This window comes from Ceratotherium simum, chromosome 1, assembly GCF_057802395.1.
Source record: "Ceratotherium simum simum isolate JZ-2026a chromosome 1, ASM5780239v1, whole genome shotgun sequence".
Lineage (NCBI taxonomy): Eukaryota > Metazoa > Chordata > Mammalia > Perissodactyla > Rhinocerotidae > Ceratotherium > Ceratotherium simum.
Window position 1 is genome coordinate 71,913,032 of NC_141900.1, and position 18,827 is coordinate 71,931,858.

Sequence of the window (18,827 nt, forward strand, 5' to 3'; positions counted from 1 at the left end):
ATCCTGATAAAAGTGAAACAACATTGGTACGGGAATCAAACCTGGGTACTGTACTGAATCTTACTTCTTCCTCATGGGCAAAATAAAGAGGTTACATTAAATAACCTCTATGCTTATTTCCAACTCTAAAAATATATGGAACTAAGTAGAGTGGTTAAAAGTAAAGGCTGTGAAGGCGGATCGCCTAGATTCACACCAACTATGTAACCTTAAGCAAGTTTCCTAGTCTCTCAAGCATGTTTCTTATCGATAAAATGGGAATAATAATGGTACCTATCCCAGAGTGTCATAGAGAATCAAATAAATTAACACACATGAAGTACATAGAATGGTGGATAGCACACAGAAAACAGTTAATAAATGGTAAGTCTTGCCATTATTATTAAAATGGAAAAAATTATCTCCAGTCATTAAAATTTTTAAAAGCTGGAAAATCAGTCGGGGGAAAAAAGAAATATCATGTTCTTACTTCATGAATAAAACAATACTCAGACCACTGTTATTGGTGTTTTAGGAAAAAAAGGCATCTACTCCTGTTTCATAGTGTTCTGGCAGAAGTGATAAAACATCAAATTAAAAGTATACCTTCTTCAAGTTAAAAAGAGGTAGTGTCCCCCCTCTCATCTAGACTAAAATAGCTCAAAACTTTAGGAACAGAAATGAAACAAAACAAAAAATTATGAAACGTACGTTTCTAGTTTTGGCAGCAGATTTGAAAACTCCCTGCCCCCCATGCCAAGCGAAGTAATATGGCTGATCCTGCCATCTTGCTAGAAATGAAACTGTGCTGCATCTGTGGATTCCAACCCTTCGTTGATGTGAGGCTGATCTTGTTACATCTGTCATACCCAGTGGTTGCCACTGCTTCCCCTATGGAGAAATCAACTGTGATTGTGGTTTTTTTGGTTTGCAGCAAAAGGGTTTCCACAAAAAGTTGCATCAAACCTCCATGGAATCTGCAAATGACCATGGTTGGTAAAGAAAGGCATATCAAATCTCACGTGAAAGATTTCAGAGAGAATCTCTCAACATAAGAGTGAGCCATGGGGTATGCTTCTTTGGGTATCTGGACACTTTCTTTCCTTTTTATCCTTATGTGAATTATCAATTATCATAATTTCAGAAAAGCCTATAGTCGAGCAATAAAACTAGCACCAAATGCTATGGTACTGTGTAAGTCTTTCTTACTGACTTTATATTTAAGGAAAAAAGTAAAAAAGAGAAAAGCAAATAACACATTCAATAAACATAATACAAACTGCAGGAGATAACAGATGTAATGTTGCATTTTAAAGTTGGAATGAGATTATGAACAAAACACAAATTAATGGTAAAATTCCAGCTTTCTAATATAAATGACTTGGAGTGATACTACTGACACATTCTAAAATGTTATTAAACTCAGTAAAACTAATGAAAAACAAAAAAGAAGCTATACATGTGGGGTCAGCCAAAGATTCTACTCAAACGAGGTCAGGCAAAGATTTCTTAGATATGACATTAAAAGATGATTCATAAAAGAAAAAAACTGGAAAACTGGACTATAGCAAAATTAAGAACTTCTGCTCTTCAAAAAACACAATAAAAGAATGAAAAGACAAGCCACACACTGGGAGAAAACATTTGCAAGTCATATATCTGAAAAAGGACTTATATGTAGAATATATAAAGAACTCAATAATAAGAAAATAACCAACCCAATTTTAAAAATTGCCAAGCGATCTGAACAGGTACTTCACCAAAGAAGACATACAGGTGACAAGTAAGCACATGAAAACATACTTTACATCGTTAATCATTAGGGAAACAGAAAATAAAACTACAATGAGTTACCACTACACACCTATTTGAATGGTTAAAAAACAAACAAAAAATAGATAATACCAAGCACTGGTGGGTATGTGGAACAACTGGAACTCTCATATGCTGCTGGTGAGAATGCAACATCACAGACCCACTTTGGAAAACAGTTTAGCAGTTTCTTATCAAGTTAAATGTATGACTCATATGTTTATCACATGACCCAGCAATCCCACACCACGTAAAATAAAAAACCTTATGTTAATACAAAACCCTGTCTCATGAATGTTTACAGCAGCTTTATTTATAATTACCAAAAACTAAATAATTTCAATGTCCTTCAATTGAGTAATGGATAAGCAAACTGTGAGACGTCCATACAATGGAATACTGCTCAGCAATACAAAGGAATAAACTACTAATATACACAACATGGATGAATCTTACACGAATTATGCTAAGTGAAAGAAGCCAAACTCAAACAGCTATATACCGTATAATTTCATATATATGACATTCTGGAAAAGGACAATGTCTAGAGACAGAAAAAACATCAGTGGTTGCCAAGTACTGGGGGTTGGGAGAGGGACTGACTACAAAAGAACAGGAGGGAATTTTGGGGGGTGATGGAACTGCTCTATGTGTGGACTGTGGTAGTGGCGGTCACACAACTATATGCGTTTGTCAAAATCACAGAACTGTACACTAAAAAGGGGGAATATTATTGTATGCAAATTTTTCCTTAACAAAAAAAAATTTTGTTATTAAGCTAAGTAAAACTAACAAAACCCAAAACTACTGACATGCAAAAAGGTTTAAAATAGAGAAAAATGGCTAAGTCCATTTTGGGAAATTAAGTTCTAAGCTACAATTATGTTCCATGAGGCAGAGTAATCTCATGTTTTTGTTTGTTTGCTTTTACTGCTCTGGTAGTAAAATGAGAGTACATTTGACTCCCTAAAAATATACTTTAAAAAATAAACCTACTATAAAATGTTTTGTTAATTAGAAATGTCCACTAGGTCATTAACTCAATGAAATCCATCATCCTACATTCCCATCTGCTCCCTTCAGTCTCTCAACATCTTTTCAACATTTTTAGACTATCCACCATGTCAGAATATTCAACTCTACAATTCATCAACTTATCTCAAATTCTCTTTAAATTTTACTTCTCAACAAGATTTATCAGTTTTTTCCTTGATAATTCTCTTAATCTTATCCTTAGCACAGCAATTTTCCCCTATCACCTTAGTCCAGGTCCTTATATCTTACTCCTAGCTAGCTTTCTTGGTTTCAGTCTATCTCTACTTTAATTCATCCTATCTATAGCCGACTAAACTGATCTACTCAAAAGGCTTCTTTAGGGAAGTTTATAGCAATAAGGGCCTACCTCAAGGTAGGCCCTTAAGAAATAAGAAAAATCTCAAACAGTCTAACACTATACCTGGAAGAACTAGAAAAAGAACAAAATCCAGAGTAGAAGGAAAGAGATGATAAAAATCAGAGCAGAAATAAATGAAATAGAGACTAAAAAAAACAATAGGAAGGATCAATGAAACTAAGAGTTGGTTCTTTGAAAAGATAAAATTGACAAACCCTTAGGCAGACTAAGAAAAAAGGAGAGAAGGCTCAAACAAAATTAGAAAAGAAAGAGGAGAAATTACAATGGATACCACAGAAATACAAAGGATTATAAGAGAATGCTATGAAAAGCTATATGCCAACAAACTGGATAACCTAGAAGAAATGGACAAATTCTTAGATTTATACAACTTCCCAAAATCAATCAAGAAGAAAATAGAGAATCTGAATAGACCAATCACAAGAGATTGAAAAAGCAGTCAAAAACCTCCCAAAAACCAAAAGTCCAGGACCAGACGGCTTCTCTGGTGCATGCTACCAGACATTCAAAGATTTAATACTTATCCTTTTCAAACTCTTCCAAAAAACTGAAGAGGATGGGATGCTTCCTAACTCATTTTACAAGGCCACCATTACCCTGATACCAAAACCTGACAAGGACAACAGAAAAAAGAAAAATTACAGGCCAGTATCACTGATGAACATAGATGCAAAAATTCTCAACAAAATATTAGCAAATGGAATAAAACAATACATTAAAAAATCATAGACCATGATCAAGTGGGATTTATTCCAGGGATTCAGGGATGGTTCAACATCTGCAAATCAATGTGATATACCATATTAACAAAATAAGGAATAAAAATCACATGATCATCTCAACAGATGCACAGAAAGCATTTGACAGGATCCAGCATCAATTTATGATAAAAACTCTCAATAAAATGGGTATAGAAGGAAAGTACCTCAACATAATAAAGGCCATCTGTGACAAACCCACAGCCAACATCATACTCAATGGTGAAAAACTGAAAGCTATTCCTTTAAGAACAGAAACAAGAAAAGGATGCCCACCCTCGTGACTTTCATTCAACATAGTATTGGAAGTTTTAGCCAGAGAATTAGGCAAGAAAAAGAAATAACAGGCATCCAAATTGGGAAGGAGGAAGTGAAACTGTTACTATTTGTAGATGACATGACTCTATATATAGAAAACCGTAAAGAATCCACCAAAAAACTATTAGAAATAATTAATGAATACAATAAAGTCAACATACAAAAATCAGTTGCATTTCTATACACTAACAACAAACTAGCAGAAAGAGAAATCAGGAATACAGTCCCACTTACAATTGCAACAAAGATAATAAAATACCTAGGAATAAATTTAACCAAGGAGGTGAAAGACATATACACTGAAAACTATAAGACTATTATATTATTGTAAGAAAGAAATTGAAGAAGACACAAAGAAATGGAAAGATATTCCATGCTCATGGATTGGAAGAATAAACATAGTTAAAATGTCCATATTACCTAAAGCAATCTACAGATTCAATGCACTCTCCATCAGAATCCCAATGACATTCTTCACAGAAACAGAACAAAGAATCCTAAAATTTATATGGAACAAAAGACCCCAAATAATCAAAGCAATCCTGAGAAAAACAAACAAAGCTGGAGGTATCACATTCCCTGAGTTCAAAATATACTACAAAGCTATAGTAATCAGAACAGCATGGTACTGGCACAAAAACAGACACAACAGATCAATGGAACAGAATCGAGAGCCCAGAAATAAAAACACACATCTATGGACAGCTAATTTTCAACAAGGGAGCCAAGAACATACAATGGAGAAAGAAAAGTCTCTTAATAAATGGTGTTGGGAAAACTGGACATCTACATGCAAAAGAAGGAAAGTAGACCATTATCTTACACCATACACAAAAATTAACTCAAAATGGATTAAAGACTTGAATGTAGGATCTGAAACCATAAAACTCCTAGAAGAATATATAGGCAGTACACTCTCTGGCATCGGTCTAAGCAGTATCTTTTTGAATTCCATGTCTATTCAGGCAAGGGAAACAAAAGAAAAAATAAGCAAATAGGACTACATCAGACTAAAAACTTCTGCAAGGCAAAGGAAATGATTAACAAAACAAAAAGACAATCTACCAGCTAGGAGAAAATATCTGCATATCTGACAAGGGGTTAATTTCCAAAATATATAAAGAACTCATACAACTTAACAACAAACAACCCAATCAAAATATGGGCAGAGGATACGAACAGACATTTTTTCAAAGAAGATAAACAGGTGGCCAACAGGCACATGAAGAGATGTTCAACATCACTAATTATTGGGGAAATGCAAATCAAAACGACAATGAGATATCACCTCACACCCATCAAAATGGCTATATTAAAAAGACAGGAAACAAGTACTGGAGAGGATGTGGAGAAAGGGGAACTCTCATACACTGCTGGTGGGAATGCAAATTGGTGCAGCCACTATGGAAAACAGTATGGAGATGTCTCAAAAAATTAAAAATAGAACTACCATATGATCTAGCTATTCCACTTCTGGGTATTCATCCAAAAAACATGAAAAGACTAATTCAAAAAGATATATGCACCCCTATGTACAGTGCAACATTATTCACAATAGCCAAGACTTGGAAGCAACCCAAGTGCCCATCAATGGATGAATAAATAAAGAAGACCTGGTGTATATATACAATAGAATACTACTCAGCCATAAAAAAAGACAAAATCATGCCATTTGTGACAACATGGATGGACCTTGAGGGTATTATGCTAAGCAAAATAAGTCAGAGAAAGACAAATACCCCATGATTTCACTCACATGTGGAAGATAAACAACCAAACACATAGATAAGGAGAACAGATGGTGGTTACCAGAGGGGAAGAGGGTGAGGGGAGTGTATGGTGATGGATGGAAACTAGACTTTTGGTGGTGAACGCAATGCAGTCCAAACAGAAGCTGAAATATAATAATGTACATCTGAAATTTACTCAATGTTACAAACCAATGTGACCTCAATAAAATAATTTTTTTTTAAAAAAAGGCTTATTCAGGTCCTCATTTTTTGCCTGCCACATTGAGTCTGCTCCAACCCAATCAGTGGAATAGTTTTTCCAGTGGAAATCCATTTAAGGATATTTTAGGACAGTGGAAAAAAATCAGTTTAGCACTTTAATATTACTTTCACAAAAATGTGAAAAATGGGTTTAAGTTATATTATTAAAAATCTAATCAGTATCAATATCATTTAGGAATGTTTAAGCCAAAATTGTTCAATAAAAAAATTAAAATCTACTTTAAAGAATTTGAGATAGCCCTTAGAATTTACTTGGATTAACAATGATTTCATTATGCCAAAAACAGTCCTGGCCTAACAAGCTCTTAATTTTTTTCCCTTCACTATATAATTTTCTGATGTTTTCATCAATCAAGAGTTGGAACCTGTATAAATCCAGTGAAGAGTGTTACCCAAGTTATGCTTCACACAGAGGTTAATAGGTATATGTGTGTGTGTTTGGGTTGGGGTGGTTAATGGGGATAATGAGAGGTAGACGCAAAGATTTCATGGTCAAGTAAGTTTGGAAATGTTTCTCTTTCTGTACTTCTTTGAACACTTTTTCTCTGAGTATACTCATTAACATCTCACAGAACACTGGGCAGAGCACAATTTGGGAAATCTTTCTACAGAAATTAGTTAGATTAAAATTAAGTTAAAAAATTTAATTGCCTTAAATACATACCTACACCACAGACAGCAGTTATCCAATAGCAACTACTTGGGGAATGCAGACAAAACTCAGGTAGATTCATGTTAGTCTTGAATAGCTAAATCAATACTTTACCACTCAATGGGTATACTTCCAACCAGAAGTTTCTACATCACCTTTAAGATACTTAGAAATGCAGTTTCAGGCTCTCCTTCCAAATCAGTTAATTCCAATCTTCAGAATTTTAACAAGATCCCCATCTGATTCCTATGCATATTAACGTTTGAGAAGCCCTGGTATAGAACACGAGTTGGCAAACTCCTTCTGTAAAGAGCCAAAAAGTTAATAATTCAGGCTTTGTGGGCCACTGGGTCTCTGCTGTAACTACTCAACTATGCTGTTTATTGTAATAACAGAAAGGTCAATATATTAAGAAGGTATAAAAATTAAAGATGTATATACATCTAGAACAGAGCTCCAAAACACAAAAGGCAAGAAAGTGACAGAACTGAAAGGAGAAATACACAATTTAGCAATTATAATGGATAGTTTTAATATCCCTCTCTCAATATTGATAGAATTAGACAGAAAATTAGCAAGGATATAGATACATGAACGAAACCACAAACCAACTTGACCTAGGTGATATTTACAGAACACTCTGCCCCACAACAGAATACTCATTCTTTTCAAGTGAACATGGTGTATTCTCCAGAATAAAATACATGCCAGGCCATAAAACAAGTCTCAATAAAAAACTAAAATCATACAAACTATGTTCTCCAAACACATGGAAGTAAATTACAAGTCAGTAACAGAAAGAAATGTGGGAAATCCCTAAATATTACAATATCACACAACAAACTTTTAAACAGTCACGCACCGCATAAGAACATTTCGGTCAACAATGGGCCACATATACGACGGTCGTCCCATAAGATTAGTACCATATAGCCTAGGTGTGTAGTAGGCTATGCCATCTAGGTTTGTGAAAGTAAACCCTATGATGTTCACACAGCAACAAAATCACCTAACGATGCATTTCTCAGAACGTATCCTCACCATTACATACACGTGAATGTAACACATAAGTCAAAGAAGAAATTTCAAGGGAAAATAAAAGATATCTTGTGAGACAGCATAGTACTGGTATAAGAAGAGACACACAGATCAATGGAACAAAAAAAGAGAGCTCAGAAATAAAGCCTTATGATTTTGGACAAAGATGCTGAGGCAATTCAACAGTGGAAAGGATAGTCTTTTTGACAAATGGTGCTGAAACAATTAGAAAGCCATATTTAAAAAAATAAATAGATCTTACCTCATACCATAAACAAAAATTAACTCAAAATGGATCATAAACCTAAATGTTTAACCTAAAACAACAAAACTACTAGAAGAAAGCATATTGTGACCTAGGGTGGAGCAAAGATTTTTTAAATATGATACTAAAAGCACAATCCATAAAAGAACAAGTTGATAAACTGAACTTCATAAAATTAACTTGTACTCTTCAAAAGGTATCGTTAAAAAGGTAAGCCACAGATTAAGAGAAAACATTTCCAAATCATATATCTGATAACGGGCTTATATCCAGAATATAAAAAGAACCCTTGAAATTCAATCATAAGAAGACAACCCAATTTAAGAACAGGCAAAAAATTTGAATAGATATTTCAACAACAAAAATAACCAAATGGCTAATACACCCATTAAAAGATGTTCAACATCACTAGTGACATGCAAATTAAAACCACAATAAGATACCACTCCACACCTAAATTGAGGGGCATTTTCAAGTAAATCAACTTTAGGAAAGCAGAATGGAAGGAGAAAATCTGGAAATTGATTCTCTTAAAATTAACTTTGCTGAAATACTCCTTGGAAAGCTGTGTACCTCCAGTGATACACATATCATATTTGAAGATCACTGGTATAAAAAAAGAAGAATTTGGTGACTTAGAAAATATTTGGTTAAGAGGATTTGATGATCTAGAAAGGTGTCAAGCATGAAAGAGGCCGATTTGGAAAAGAAAAAGTAGTTAGGGCTGGGAAAGCAGCTAATAGGAAGGAGAGAGGAGAGGAAGAGGAAGGAAAACTCTTGTTAGAGTTTCTGACATCCTCCCCCTTCCCCTTCCCCTCCTGCTCCTCTGCAGTAACTAACTGGTGCAAAGCAGAGAAGTGCACCAAGCAGAACTGACCTTCCCTTATGCTCCACACCCCAGCCTGATCTACTCAAATTATATCACTTGTCATACTGTAATAATAATTGTTTACATGCCTGCCTCTTTCCCCTCCCATTAGAGATTGTGCCTTCTTTAGATCTTCAGCACCCAGTACAGTACCTGACATACACTGCATTCAATAAATGTTCAAAGAATGGAAGAATGGTTTGTTAACACTGTAGATACAAACTCCAATCATATAGTTTAAATATCTTTGTCTACAAAAGATGTTTTTTTTTTAAAACATATTGTGGGCAGCAAACGTATTATAACACCCATTTTTTCCTTCTTAGGATAGTCTCTGATCTGTAATTAGGAATCTGATATTTTATTATATATCTAATCATCTTTTATATAAAATCTTTAGGGAAATGACTATATAAAAGAAATGTGCTGTAGTGAGGAGACCAGCAGACTAGATAGAAGCTAGGTAACCTGGTTCTGGCTAGTACCAGTGACTCTGGATATGTCTTCTCTAGCTTTTGGTTTCCTCATATGTAAAACAAAAGGATTCAAGTACAAACTCTAAGCACCCTTCAAATGTTAATATTCTAAGGATCTTTATGAGTGTTTTATTAATGATCAATCAATCAGAAGGTAGGAGGTATGTCACATGCTGAGTATTCCTAACATTTTGGTACCTCTTTGCCAGAGATCAAACTACATTATCCAGTCAATATTCATTCATTACTTCAATTCCATGAATAAAACTACATAAGCACCAAAAAAGAATCTCCTTTTGAAATTGGGAACTCGACCTTTCAATTCTAATATTTCAACTCTTGAAGCAAGCATTTAACCACACATCATAGGCATTGACATAATAAACAAACTATAAGCTTACCTGCCAGGATACTGCTCCCAAAATTGCTGTTGCAAGAAGACTAAAAAAAACTAACTGCTCTGAAATTAAGCAAAAATGACGCATCCCTTTGGATGCCATGATTCTATCAAGGCTATTGTTATCTACCCTGTGCGTAAAATACACTTTATGGCAGTCATTTAATTTGGTATGGAATCCCCAAAGAGTTAAAAGAAAAATAATATGGCAAATCATCCAGAAAATTCCAAAAATGGAAAAGCCTGGTATTACAAAATACCAGAGATGAGTGTCTCTAAGTTTAAACGCTGAAAGAATAAAAAATGTAAGCTCAATCATTCCAGCGAAAACGACTGAAAATCTTCTGCAAATTCTTCCGCGGTACAAAAAGGGTTTCCACCTTTCAGTCACTGAAAGTCCACTAAAATAAATGTCAAGGAAAGGATCAGTTATCAGGCAAATAAAAAAACATGCAAAAGCAACTGGATTTTTGGGCATTTCCAATGAGGAGAAAAACAACAAGACTGCAAAAATAACTAAGTTTGGAATAGCTAGGAAAGACTTCATTCTCAGGTCAATAATCAGCATGGCCAAAGCTACAACTAGTAAAATGACACTCAGAGACTTCTCCACCAACATAGTTGTGCTGGCAATGGCAAATCCAACAAGTTCGAGAAATTCAACTGTGGTTAATAAAGTGGGTCGATGACGGACGTAACCAGAAATTCTCTCCACCAAAGCACATAATATCCTTAATACTATGGAAGTTAGAAGCAAATATTTGGTTGATTCTTCTTTCACATCACTTTTAAAGGATGAATTATCAAGAAAACACAGGAGGCCAAGCAAGAATCCAAACCAAAGATTAGAGAGACTTAAACTCGCTGTTTCCATTGAAAAATAATAATAGAGTATGCTGGCAATTCCAAGAACAAAAAGACCAAGAATAAAAATTACCAAAATTAAGGAATTTGCTGTTTTTTCCCACCTTACATAAAGACCTAAGCATATAGCAACCAGTAAATTGAATCTGGCTAAATAGCCAAGATAACGCACTGAAGAATGCATGTTCACTTCTCTGTTAACTTCTTCCAGTCTTGTCATTGCTAAATAGAGACAATGACTAAAGCAATAACGCAGTGATTTACACATGTACTCTGGCAATTTGGGCTTTCTCCCCACTTTACAAAAATCAACTGCTTGTATTTCATCCAGCAAATCCAATATATCTGTAACTCCTATTTCAACATGTCCTCTGGTGGAATTTTCGTTTATAGGGATCTAAAAAGAAGAAAAAATATTTCAGTGTTAATTTTATATAATTTACCTTTCACATGTATCTTTTTTGTACAAAATAATGAATAAGTGAGAAATAAAGTTTCTTCTGAAACCCAGTTTAAAACCTGCTTTGCACGTATCTTAATGATAAGTGTCTCTGGCTTAAAAATTCTGCAGTTTATCCAAACAAAAATGCCAGTGCTTTCTACACATCATATGCTGGGATTGCATGACTAAATCACCATCAATGAAACTGTGTTCCCAGAGCTGGTGAGGAATTCGCCTAATCCATTTTTATTCCAGTATCTGATTTTTCAGCAGCATGCAAATGTGAGGTATTCAATTTAGCTTAGATTGTGGCAGATGGGTTTGGCACAGTGGACAGCTACTCAGCTCTTAAAAGGAATGAGGGACTTCACCATTACCTCTAATTTGAACAGCACTAGTATACAATAATAACGACCATTACTACCTGCCTAAAATCCTCTACATCTTTTTACAAGGCAGCTCTATAATGCTATAAAATCTTAGTCTTTACTTCGTTTAACTAACAAACTTAGAAGTCAAGTTTAACTGTATTAAAGTTACTACCTAAAGTTGATCCATAATTCTCTCTGTACTTTTACCTCTAGTAAATTACTCTGATTACCAAACCTACTTTCTAAATCTAAATATTATCTCTGTAGTAAACCAATTCCTGAACTTTCCAGTCAAAACTGAAAAGTTGGAATGTTGACCAACAGTTATTTAAAAGTAAATTAGAAACATTATAGTTCTACTTTAAAAAAGTTACCACAATGATTATTTGTTACAGGACCCAGATAATTATTTCAATCTTAAGTGCCCCCACAACTTGCACTTAAGACATGACAGTAGTCAAAAAATGATTTAACTATCTACTAGATAATTCTCCAAATTTTCTAGTCTACTGTTTCAGAAGAACCAATCCATTGCAATGGTTCATGGTCACGAGCCATTGCACGGAGAATATCCATGGAGAATTCAACCAGATTAAAATTCAACCAGATCAGTTTATTTACACTTTCTTAATAGCAGGACACTAAAAGAAAAACACAATAGAAACATGGTTTAACCTGGAATTAACCCTTAATTACCCATTTTGCTGGAGAAGAATGTTACTGAATCAACCTTAGGGTCTCTGGGAGGTTCCCAGTATTATTATTACTAATTCTACTTCTATATTCTCAACAAGTATATTTTTTAGAGCTAAATCTATCTAATTAACTAGGTATTCTAACTGATTTTGCTCAATTACATTTTCATTTAATCATTTCTTACTTAAGATACCACACACAACTAAAAAAAGTCTTCCTTTGGTATATTTTGGTTTTATCTTTTTACTCAAGTGCGAGAAACTGATAAAATCTAGAGTGCACTGAATTTTTTTTAACATCACTCCTTTGTGTTATACAACCATTCAACAAAGATGTCAGAATATATATCCTCTACAGGTTGATGATACAGTCTGGGTTCAGACTACGAAACACTGCTGGCAAAAAATCACACACCAGGCTAAATGGTTGCCACTCTAAATTCATGAGACATCCTTCTGTGTTTCTCTGGTCAACATGTTCTCCCATTCTCTAGTCTGTGACTATCCAGACCTCTCTTCCCTGTCCTCAAATCTCTGATACCCACTTCCCACTGCATTCTCACCAGATGACTTTGCCTTCCACCGAGTTGTCAGAAGGAAGCTTACTTGAGTTTCCAACACCAGAAACGCACCTCTATCTACATTTCCCAACACCAGGAAAGAAGAGTGTCCCTTCCCTATCTAAGGCTAAATCTTTCAGCCATACTGTGTATCTCTTCCCTGTGCCTCTTCCAGAACTTCATACTCTCTCCTCTCTCTTCAAACTCTCACTCCGTTAGCACTTAAACATTTGAAAATCACTTTTTAAAAACACTACAAAAAACTTCCCAGACACAGAAATAAATAAAACAAAAAGAATCCTCGCTCATCCCCATTTCCTCTTCCAAATTCAATCTTCTATTCTCTTGACAGCTAATATTTGGTTGCTTCACTTCTCACACCATTAAACAGTGGTTCCCACCACACAACTGCTCTGCCAAGTTCCGAAATGGCCTGTAAGTTCCTAAATCCAATGGGAACTTATCACCCATTATCCTGCACATTCTTCAAACAACTTTTGACATTACCGACTCCTCTCACCTTCTGAAACCTGCCCTTCCTTTAGCTTCCAAAGATCAGTCTCCAGATTTTCCTCCTCTCCTTCTTGTCTCCCTGCAGGCTCTTCAGTCCTAATTCATCCTTTAGACGTTCAATCTCAAGCATAGGCTTTTCTCTCACTACACACTTTCTATGAGGACTCTCATCTACTTCCATGTCTTTAATTATTATCTCTCTCCTTAAGTACACACAAATATTAATCTACCTGATAGAAATAAAAGCGCTAGCTCTGTTCTACACTGTTAATAGAGGTAAAAACCTGGAAACAAAGTAAATGTAAACATGTAAATAACTTTAAATAAAGTACAGTACATCCAATTCATGGAATACATGCAGCCACCCTCTTAAGGGGCAAAACCAACGTGGCAGATAATTATTTTTAAATGACTAATTTACAAAGTCTTTCCCCCTTCTGACCTTCAAAAGAAAACGTGAACCAGAGAGTAAAACAACAAAGCATTACAATCCTTTCCAACTGTCTGCCATCACTAATAATAATGCAATGGGAAATTACTTCAGATGCAGATAAAAACGGAGCACAGATGAGTCAATTTGCATTAGGGAAAAGTTTAACTAATAACTGCCAGAGTCTGTTTCATAAAACTCCACTTACTACTCTAACCCTCCTCTTCTTCACCACCTACATTTAATCCTCACCAAGTCCTGTCCACTCTTCTCCTAGACACTTCTTAAATGTTTCTACTTTCCATTTCCAAGGTCACCATCCCAATTTTGGCCACCACTGAATCATGCTTCAACATCTCCCTGTATCCACTCTTGCTCTTCTCCAAGAAGTGTCCTTTATAAAATCAAAATTTATCATGACACTCTCCTATGTAAAACCCTCCAATGTCTTCCGATCACCCTTAGCAATAAAGTCGAAACTTCTTAAACTGCCTGATAAGACCCTCCACATTGGATGTAAATAACCTCCCTGCCTCATCTCTTACCACTCTCCCTCTTTAACTCTGTATTCCAGCCATACTGACCTTTCAATTCTAAACTACACAAATGCTATTTCCTTTCCAGGTGCACTCCTTTCCCTCCTCTTGGCCCCACCCAAGTCCTCACACGTGGCTCACTCCTACCCTTCAGGTCTCAGCTTAAACCACTTTCTTAGGGAAATCACCCCTGACCTATTCATATGAAACCTCTACTGCTTGTATAACAGCAAAATACTCATCAACACTGGTTTAACGTCTGCATTCTCCACTAGACCACAAGATCTCTGAGGGGTTGTCTTCAACACTGTATGCCCAGGGTCTAGCAGAAAGTCTGGCACTAAGTAGGTATTCAACAAATACTTGTTGAAGAAATAAAGTCTAGTACAGAACTCACTATATTTAATAAGAATGGCAACCAGTTATTCGACAATTACTAATACACAAAGAGAATAAACAACTTGTCGCCTATCCCACAGCTAATAAGTAATAGAGCTAAGGGAGATTCCACGAATGTTTGGTGTGTTTCTCTATCGGCCCTACTCTAGCCTTCACTTAATTCATCCAAATTCCCCCAAACCAGTAAGTGCTCTTGCATGTCCGACCTCTAGGGAATGGCTCACTAAGGAGTCCAAAACACACTATATCGTATGCATCAGCTTTCGACTCAGGAACTATTTCTGCCCCATCTAGGGGAAGCGTCAAAAGCTGAAAGAACCATAATGAGCAGCCAGGGTGGGGGAATTTCTGTGCTTCGGTTCTGAGTTCATGATAATAACTCTTTGGGTTCGTCATATACATGGAGAAAGGCACCTCGAATATTAAATCCCTCAACAATAGGGCAGCAACAGCAATTCTTCTTCCATTTGGCCTCCTTCTAGCAAGATGTGGGAAGCCTGAGAAGGAGCCTGGCTGTTCTCGACCATCCCTCTATTTTGGAAGAAGGCGACCACCGTGAGCGCCCAGCTGAGCGGGGAACCGCTGGGGGATACGGAGAGGCGCCCTCCACCTTCCATCCTCCACCCCACACTGTCAACTTCTCTCGGGGCAGGATCCCTACCCCCGCCTCGGGAGGCCAGCTGGGCGGAGCCTGGGGCCCGGACCACGCGGAGCCCTGGGCGGTGTCTGTGCTCGGGTCTCGCCGCCCCGCCGTTCACCCCCTGGTCCTCCTACCTGACTCGGCCGTCGCCACCAAAGCTCTCTCAAGACTCGGAGTCGGCTCTGGGGCAAACACAGTAAAGGGAAGGCCTTTGGGGCTGAACCTGCTACTCGGAGCGGGGAGATGGCACGCGCGGGGGCTCCAGGGCCCGAGGCCGCACCCACTAGCACAGACCAGTCTCCTTGGAAACTTTCTCCGTTACCCGCCCGACCGCGGCCGCCATGTTCTCGCCGCCGACTCTGCGACGGTACGGAACGCCGCCGGGGTCAAACCGCACGGCGCGCTTCCTCCCTGAGGCCCGGCCCGACTCCCCGCCCCAACCCGCCGCGCCGCGGGGGGACCCAGGTGCGTCTGGCGCTGCGCGAGCGCGAACAGCCCCGCCTAAGGCGCAGGCTCAGCGGGCTTCGGTGCCCTCCCGAGACCTGGAGTCAGCGGCGGAGAACAGGGAGCAGGAAAACCACGCTGGATCACGCCGACCGTGTCCATCAAGCCTCTAGGCCGCCGCCTCGGGCCGGACCGAAACTGGGGCAGGACGGGCGGGACGCTCGTACGTCGGCTGTAAAAACTGCAGAAGGCGTTGCTGCTCTTTAGTATCTATGGCACAATATATGGTTGGGTATCCGCTGACCGCCTACAGCCCAAGCTCCTTAGGCTCGCCTTCAGAGCCCTTATCGCCCCCTTTTCTAAATAAGACTTCCTTTAATACACCGCCCGGGTCTTCAGTCCACGGAGAACACTAAGCTCCCCCAGCCCTGGCCTGTCCGTTCCCCCTCTTCACTCTGTGCCTTACACGTTCGCCAGTCTCGCTTCCTGAGGGTCCTTCAACTCCAGGGCTGATCCTCATTTGCACTCAGCGCACTGAATCAACGTAAGGGGATATTACCTGGAGGCAGCGTTTTCACAACCCCTGTGCAGCCGGAGAGTCTTGGGGTTTGAATTCTGATTCTTCCCTTTTCCTGTGTGTCACCCCGGTTTCTCCATTTATAAAATGGTAACCTTCCTTGCAGGGTTGTTGTGAATATTCAGTGAACCAGTATTTTTTTTCTGGCATAAGGTAGGCCCTCAGAATGTATGAATTCCCCTTCCCTTTTGTCCCCACCATCTACTACTGTTTGTAGCTCTTAGATAGGTCAGTTAATCTCTGTGAACCCGTTTCCTGCTATGTAAATGAGTGCTAATAATACCTTACAGGGCTCATTGTAGGAATTAAGTGTAATATACGTAAAAAATGCCTTAAAAACGTTTAGATGGGTTATCCCGTTTAGGATAAATCTCAGAATCCTTAAACAGGTACGGACAAGTTGTGTAATCTGGCCCCTTTCTACCTCCAGTTTGACCTCACACCACACTGCCCCCCAACTCTCTGCACCCCAGCCTGCTTTCATTTCCTCAAATGCAGGGACATGTCTGGTTTTGCTCAGCATTAAATCAGCCTAGCATAGTGCCTGATATATAGTTGCCACTTAAATATTTGTTAAATAAAATAATAGTACCCAATAGGCCCTTAACAATCGCTAATTCTCTTCTCTCACTTATGGTATATTAGTGTTATCTATATACTTGTCCTTTCTCCCCTAGAGTGTGCATTTCTTCATTTTCATTTAATAGCTGTTGGGGGTTCGGAGTGGGCATCTATAGAGATGAAGCACTCTCCGATTCAGATTCCTCGTGTTTACATGAAAAGTTTGACTTAGATTCTCTCCAGACTTCTGTCTCACGTCTAACTCTAAGTGCAATCACTACCCAACTCCCAAATCTGTAACTCTGGCCCTCTGGGGAACACAGTGTCACATTTCCAACTGCCTGCTACAAGTTTCTACTTGAATATATTGTCATCACTTCCAATTCAAGTTGCCTTTAATGGACATTTATCTTTTTTCTTTTTTGCATTCCCACCACCTGAGGCCCCCTTCCATTTGGAGACTTGCCCACCCTAGGAGTCTAGTGGCTGAAACTGAAATGCCAAATACTTGCTGAACCAATCATGTGCACCAGCTGGAAGCTAGTGACTCAAAAAAGCTGGCACAGAAAGCTATGGTCCCTGGATAACTGCAGGAGTGTAGCAAAGTAAGCTCCTGGGGCAGTGGTGAGAGTGGTTCTAGTGGTGGCATCAGCACCCAGTATTAGCGGAGTCAGTGATTCAAGATGCCTGTGCATGGTGACAGCAACCCCAGAGCCCTCTCCGAGCAGTTCTGTGGTCTGTTGTTATTGGTTGTGGTCTCTGGCCATGCAGATCCAAGCTTCCATCTTCAATCCTCTGAGCTACCAAATATCTTCTAAAAAATTTCTTTTCTGCTTAAATCAGCCGCAGCTGTTTTCTGTTTCTTAGCACTAAGACGCCTCATTAAAACAGTGCTTTTTCATCTTCCTCAAACATGATCCTCTGCCTTTTGACCCTTGAAACCATTTTTGATGCTCATTATCTTGTCGGTATACTTTAGAATACTTCAGTGAGATGTGTATGTGTTTGAGAGTTAACTTTAATCTGCACACTGCAGGGTGAGTAATTAGCATTTGAAAGACGCTAATCAGGAATCTTCACTACAAAGTTGGATGCACGATTGCTTCCAATATCACTATGTAAATCTGCACTAGAGGTATGTTAATTAGCATCAAGAATTAGAAATAATTTTTCATTGTGGAATTAACAGGTGTTCAAGACATGTGGTTGGCTAGAATATTATACAGGCACTCCTGTCCTTGCATAAATGTGGTATAAGAATCTAGCAGACTGACACCCTTCAGAATGGCTCCAGGTCTAGACCACTGTTTAGTACTTTGCCACAAAATATTGTTTATGTACTGTTTTTTGTGTCTCCTTGTTGATGAATATTTATTTGTGTAGTAGCATGAAGTCTGAGATTGCTTTCACTGTAGGACACTATCTAATAGCAAGAGAGGAGACGGGTAGCTCTCATCAATCTTTAGTTGTTGAAGGCTACTTGTATTTACTAAAAGAACCTAACAATTGTGAAGGCCAAGTGTTGTCCATTTTCATCCATCATATTTCTTGAACTTATCATTTCCTTTCAACTTCCATTGCCACTACCCTAGTTGAGGTCCTGACACCTGAATTATTTCAGGAATCTCTATGCTGGTCATCTTGATGTCAGCCTCACCCCAGACTAATCCATTGCACTGGCCTCCTGACTGATATTCTGAGTACCACTCTCTATCACTTCTTAGATTAAAACCAGTGACTTCTACAGGCTACAGAATACGTCCACACTCCTGAGTCTGGCACCTGAGGCCCTCCAGGTCGTGATCT

At 38.1% G+C, this 18,827-nt stretch overlaps 1 protein-coding gene across 4 annotated transcripts in view; it reads right to left on the reverse strand.

Moving 5' to 3' along the window:
• Positions 1 to 16,576, reverse strand: part of TMEM168 (transmembrane protein 168) — a 32,257-nt gene extending 15,681 nt beyond the window's left edge. The window contains exons 1-3 of one of the 4 annotated variants that reach the window (XM_087429748.1): positions 16,443 to 16,576; positions 9,994 to 11,250; positions 691 to 870 (exon numbers count right to left, since the gene is read on the reverse strand). In XM_087429748.1, the coding sequence (XP_087285874.1) occupies positions 691 to 870; positions 9,994 to 11,121 (1,308 nt within the window). In that variant the 5' untranslated portion in view covers positions 11,122 to 11,250; positions 16,443 to 16,576. Of the gene's footprint in view, positions 1 to 690; positions 871 to 9,993; positions 11,251 to 15,573; positions 15,716 to 15,981; positions 16,208 to 16,442 lie in introns of those variants that run through there. The other 3 variants (XM_087429743.1, XM_087429736.1, XM_014785595.2) reach the window with 3 other exon arrangements.
• Between the last annotated feature and the right edge of the window lie 2,251 nt (positions 16,577 to 18,827).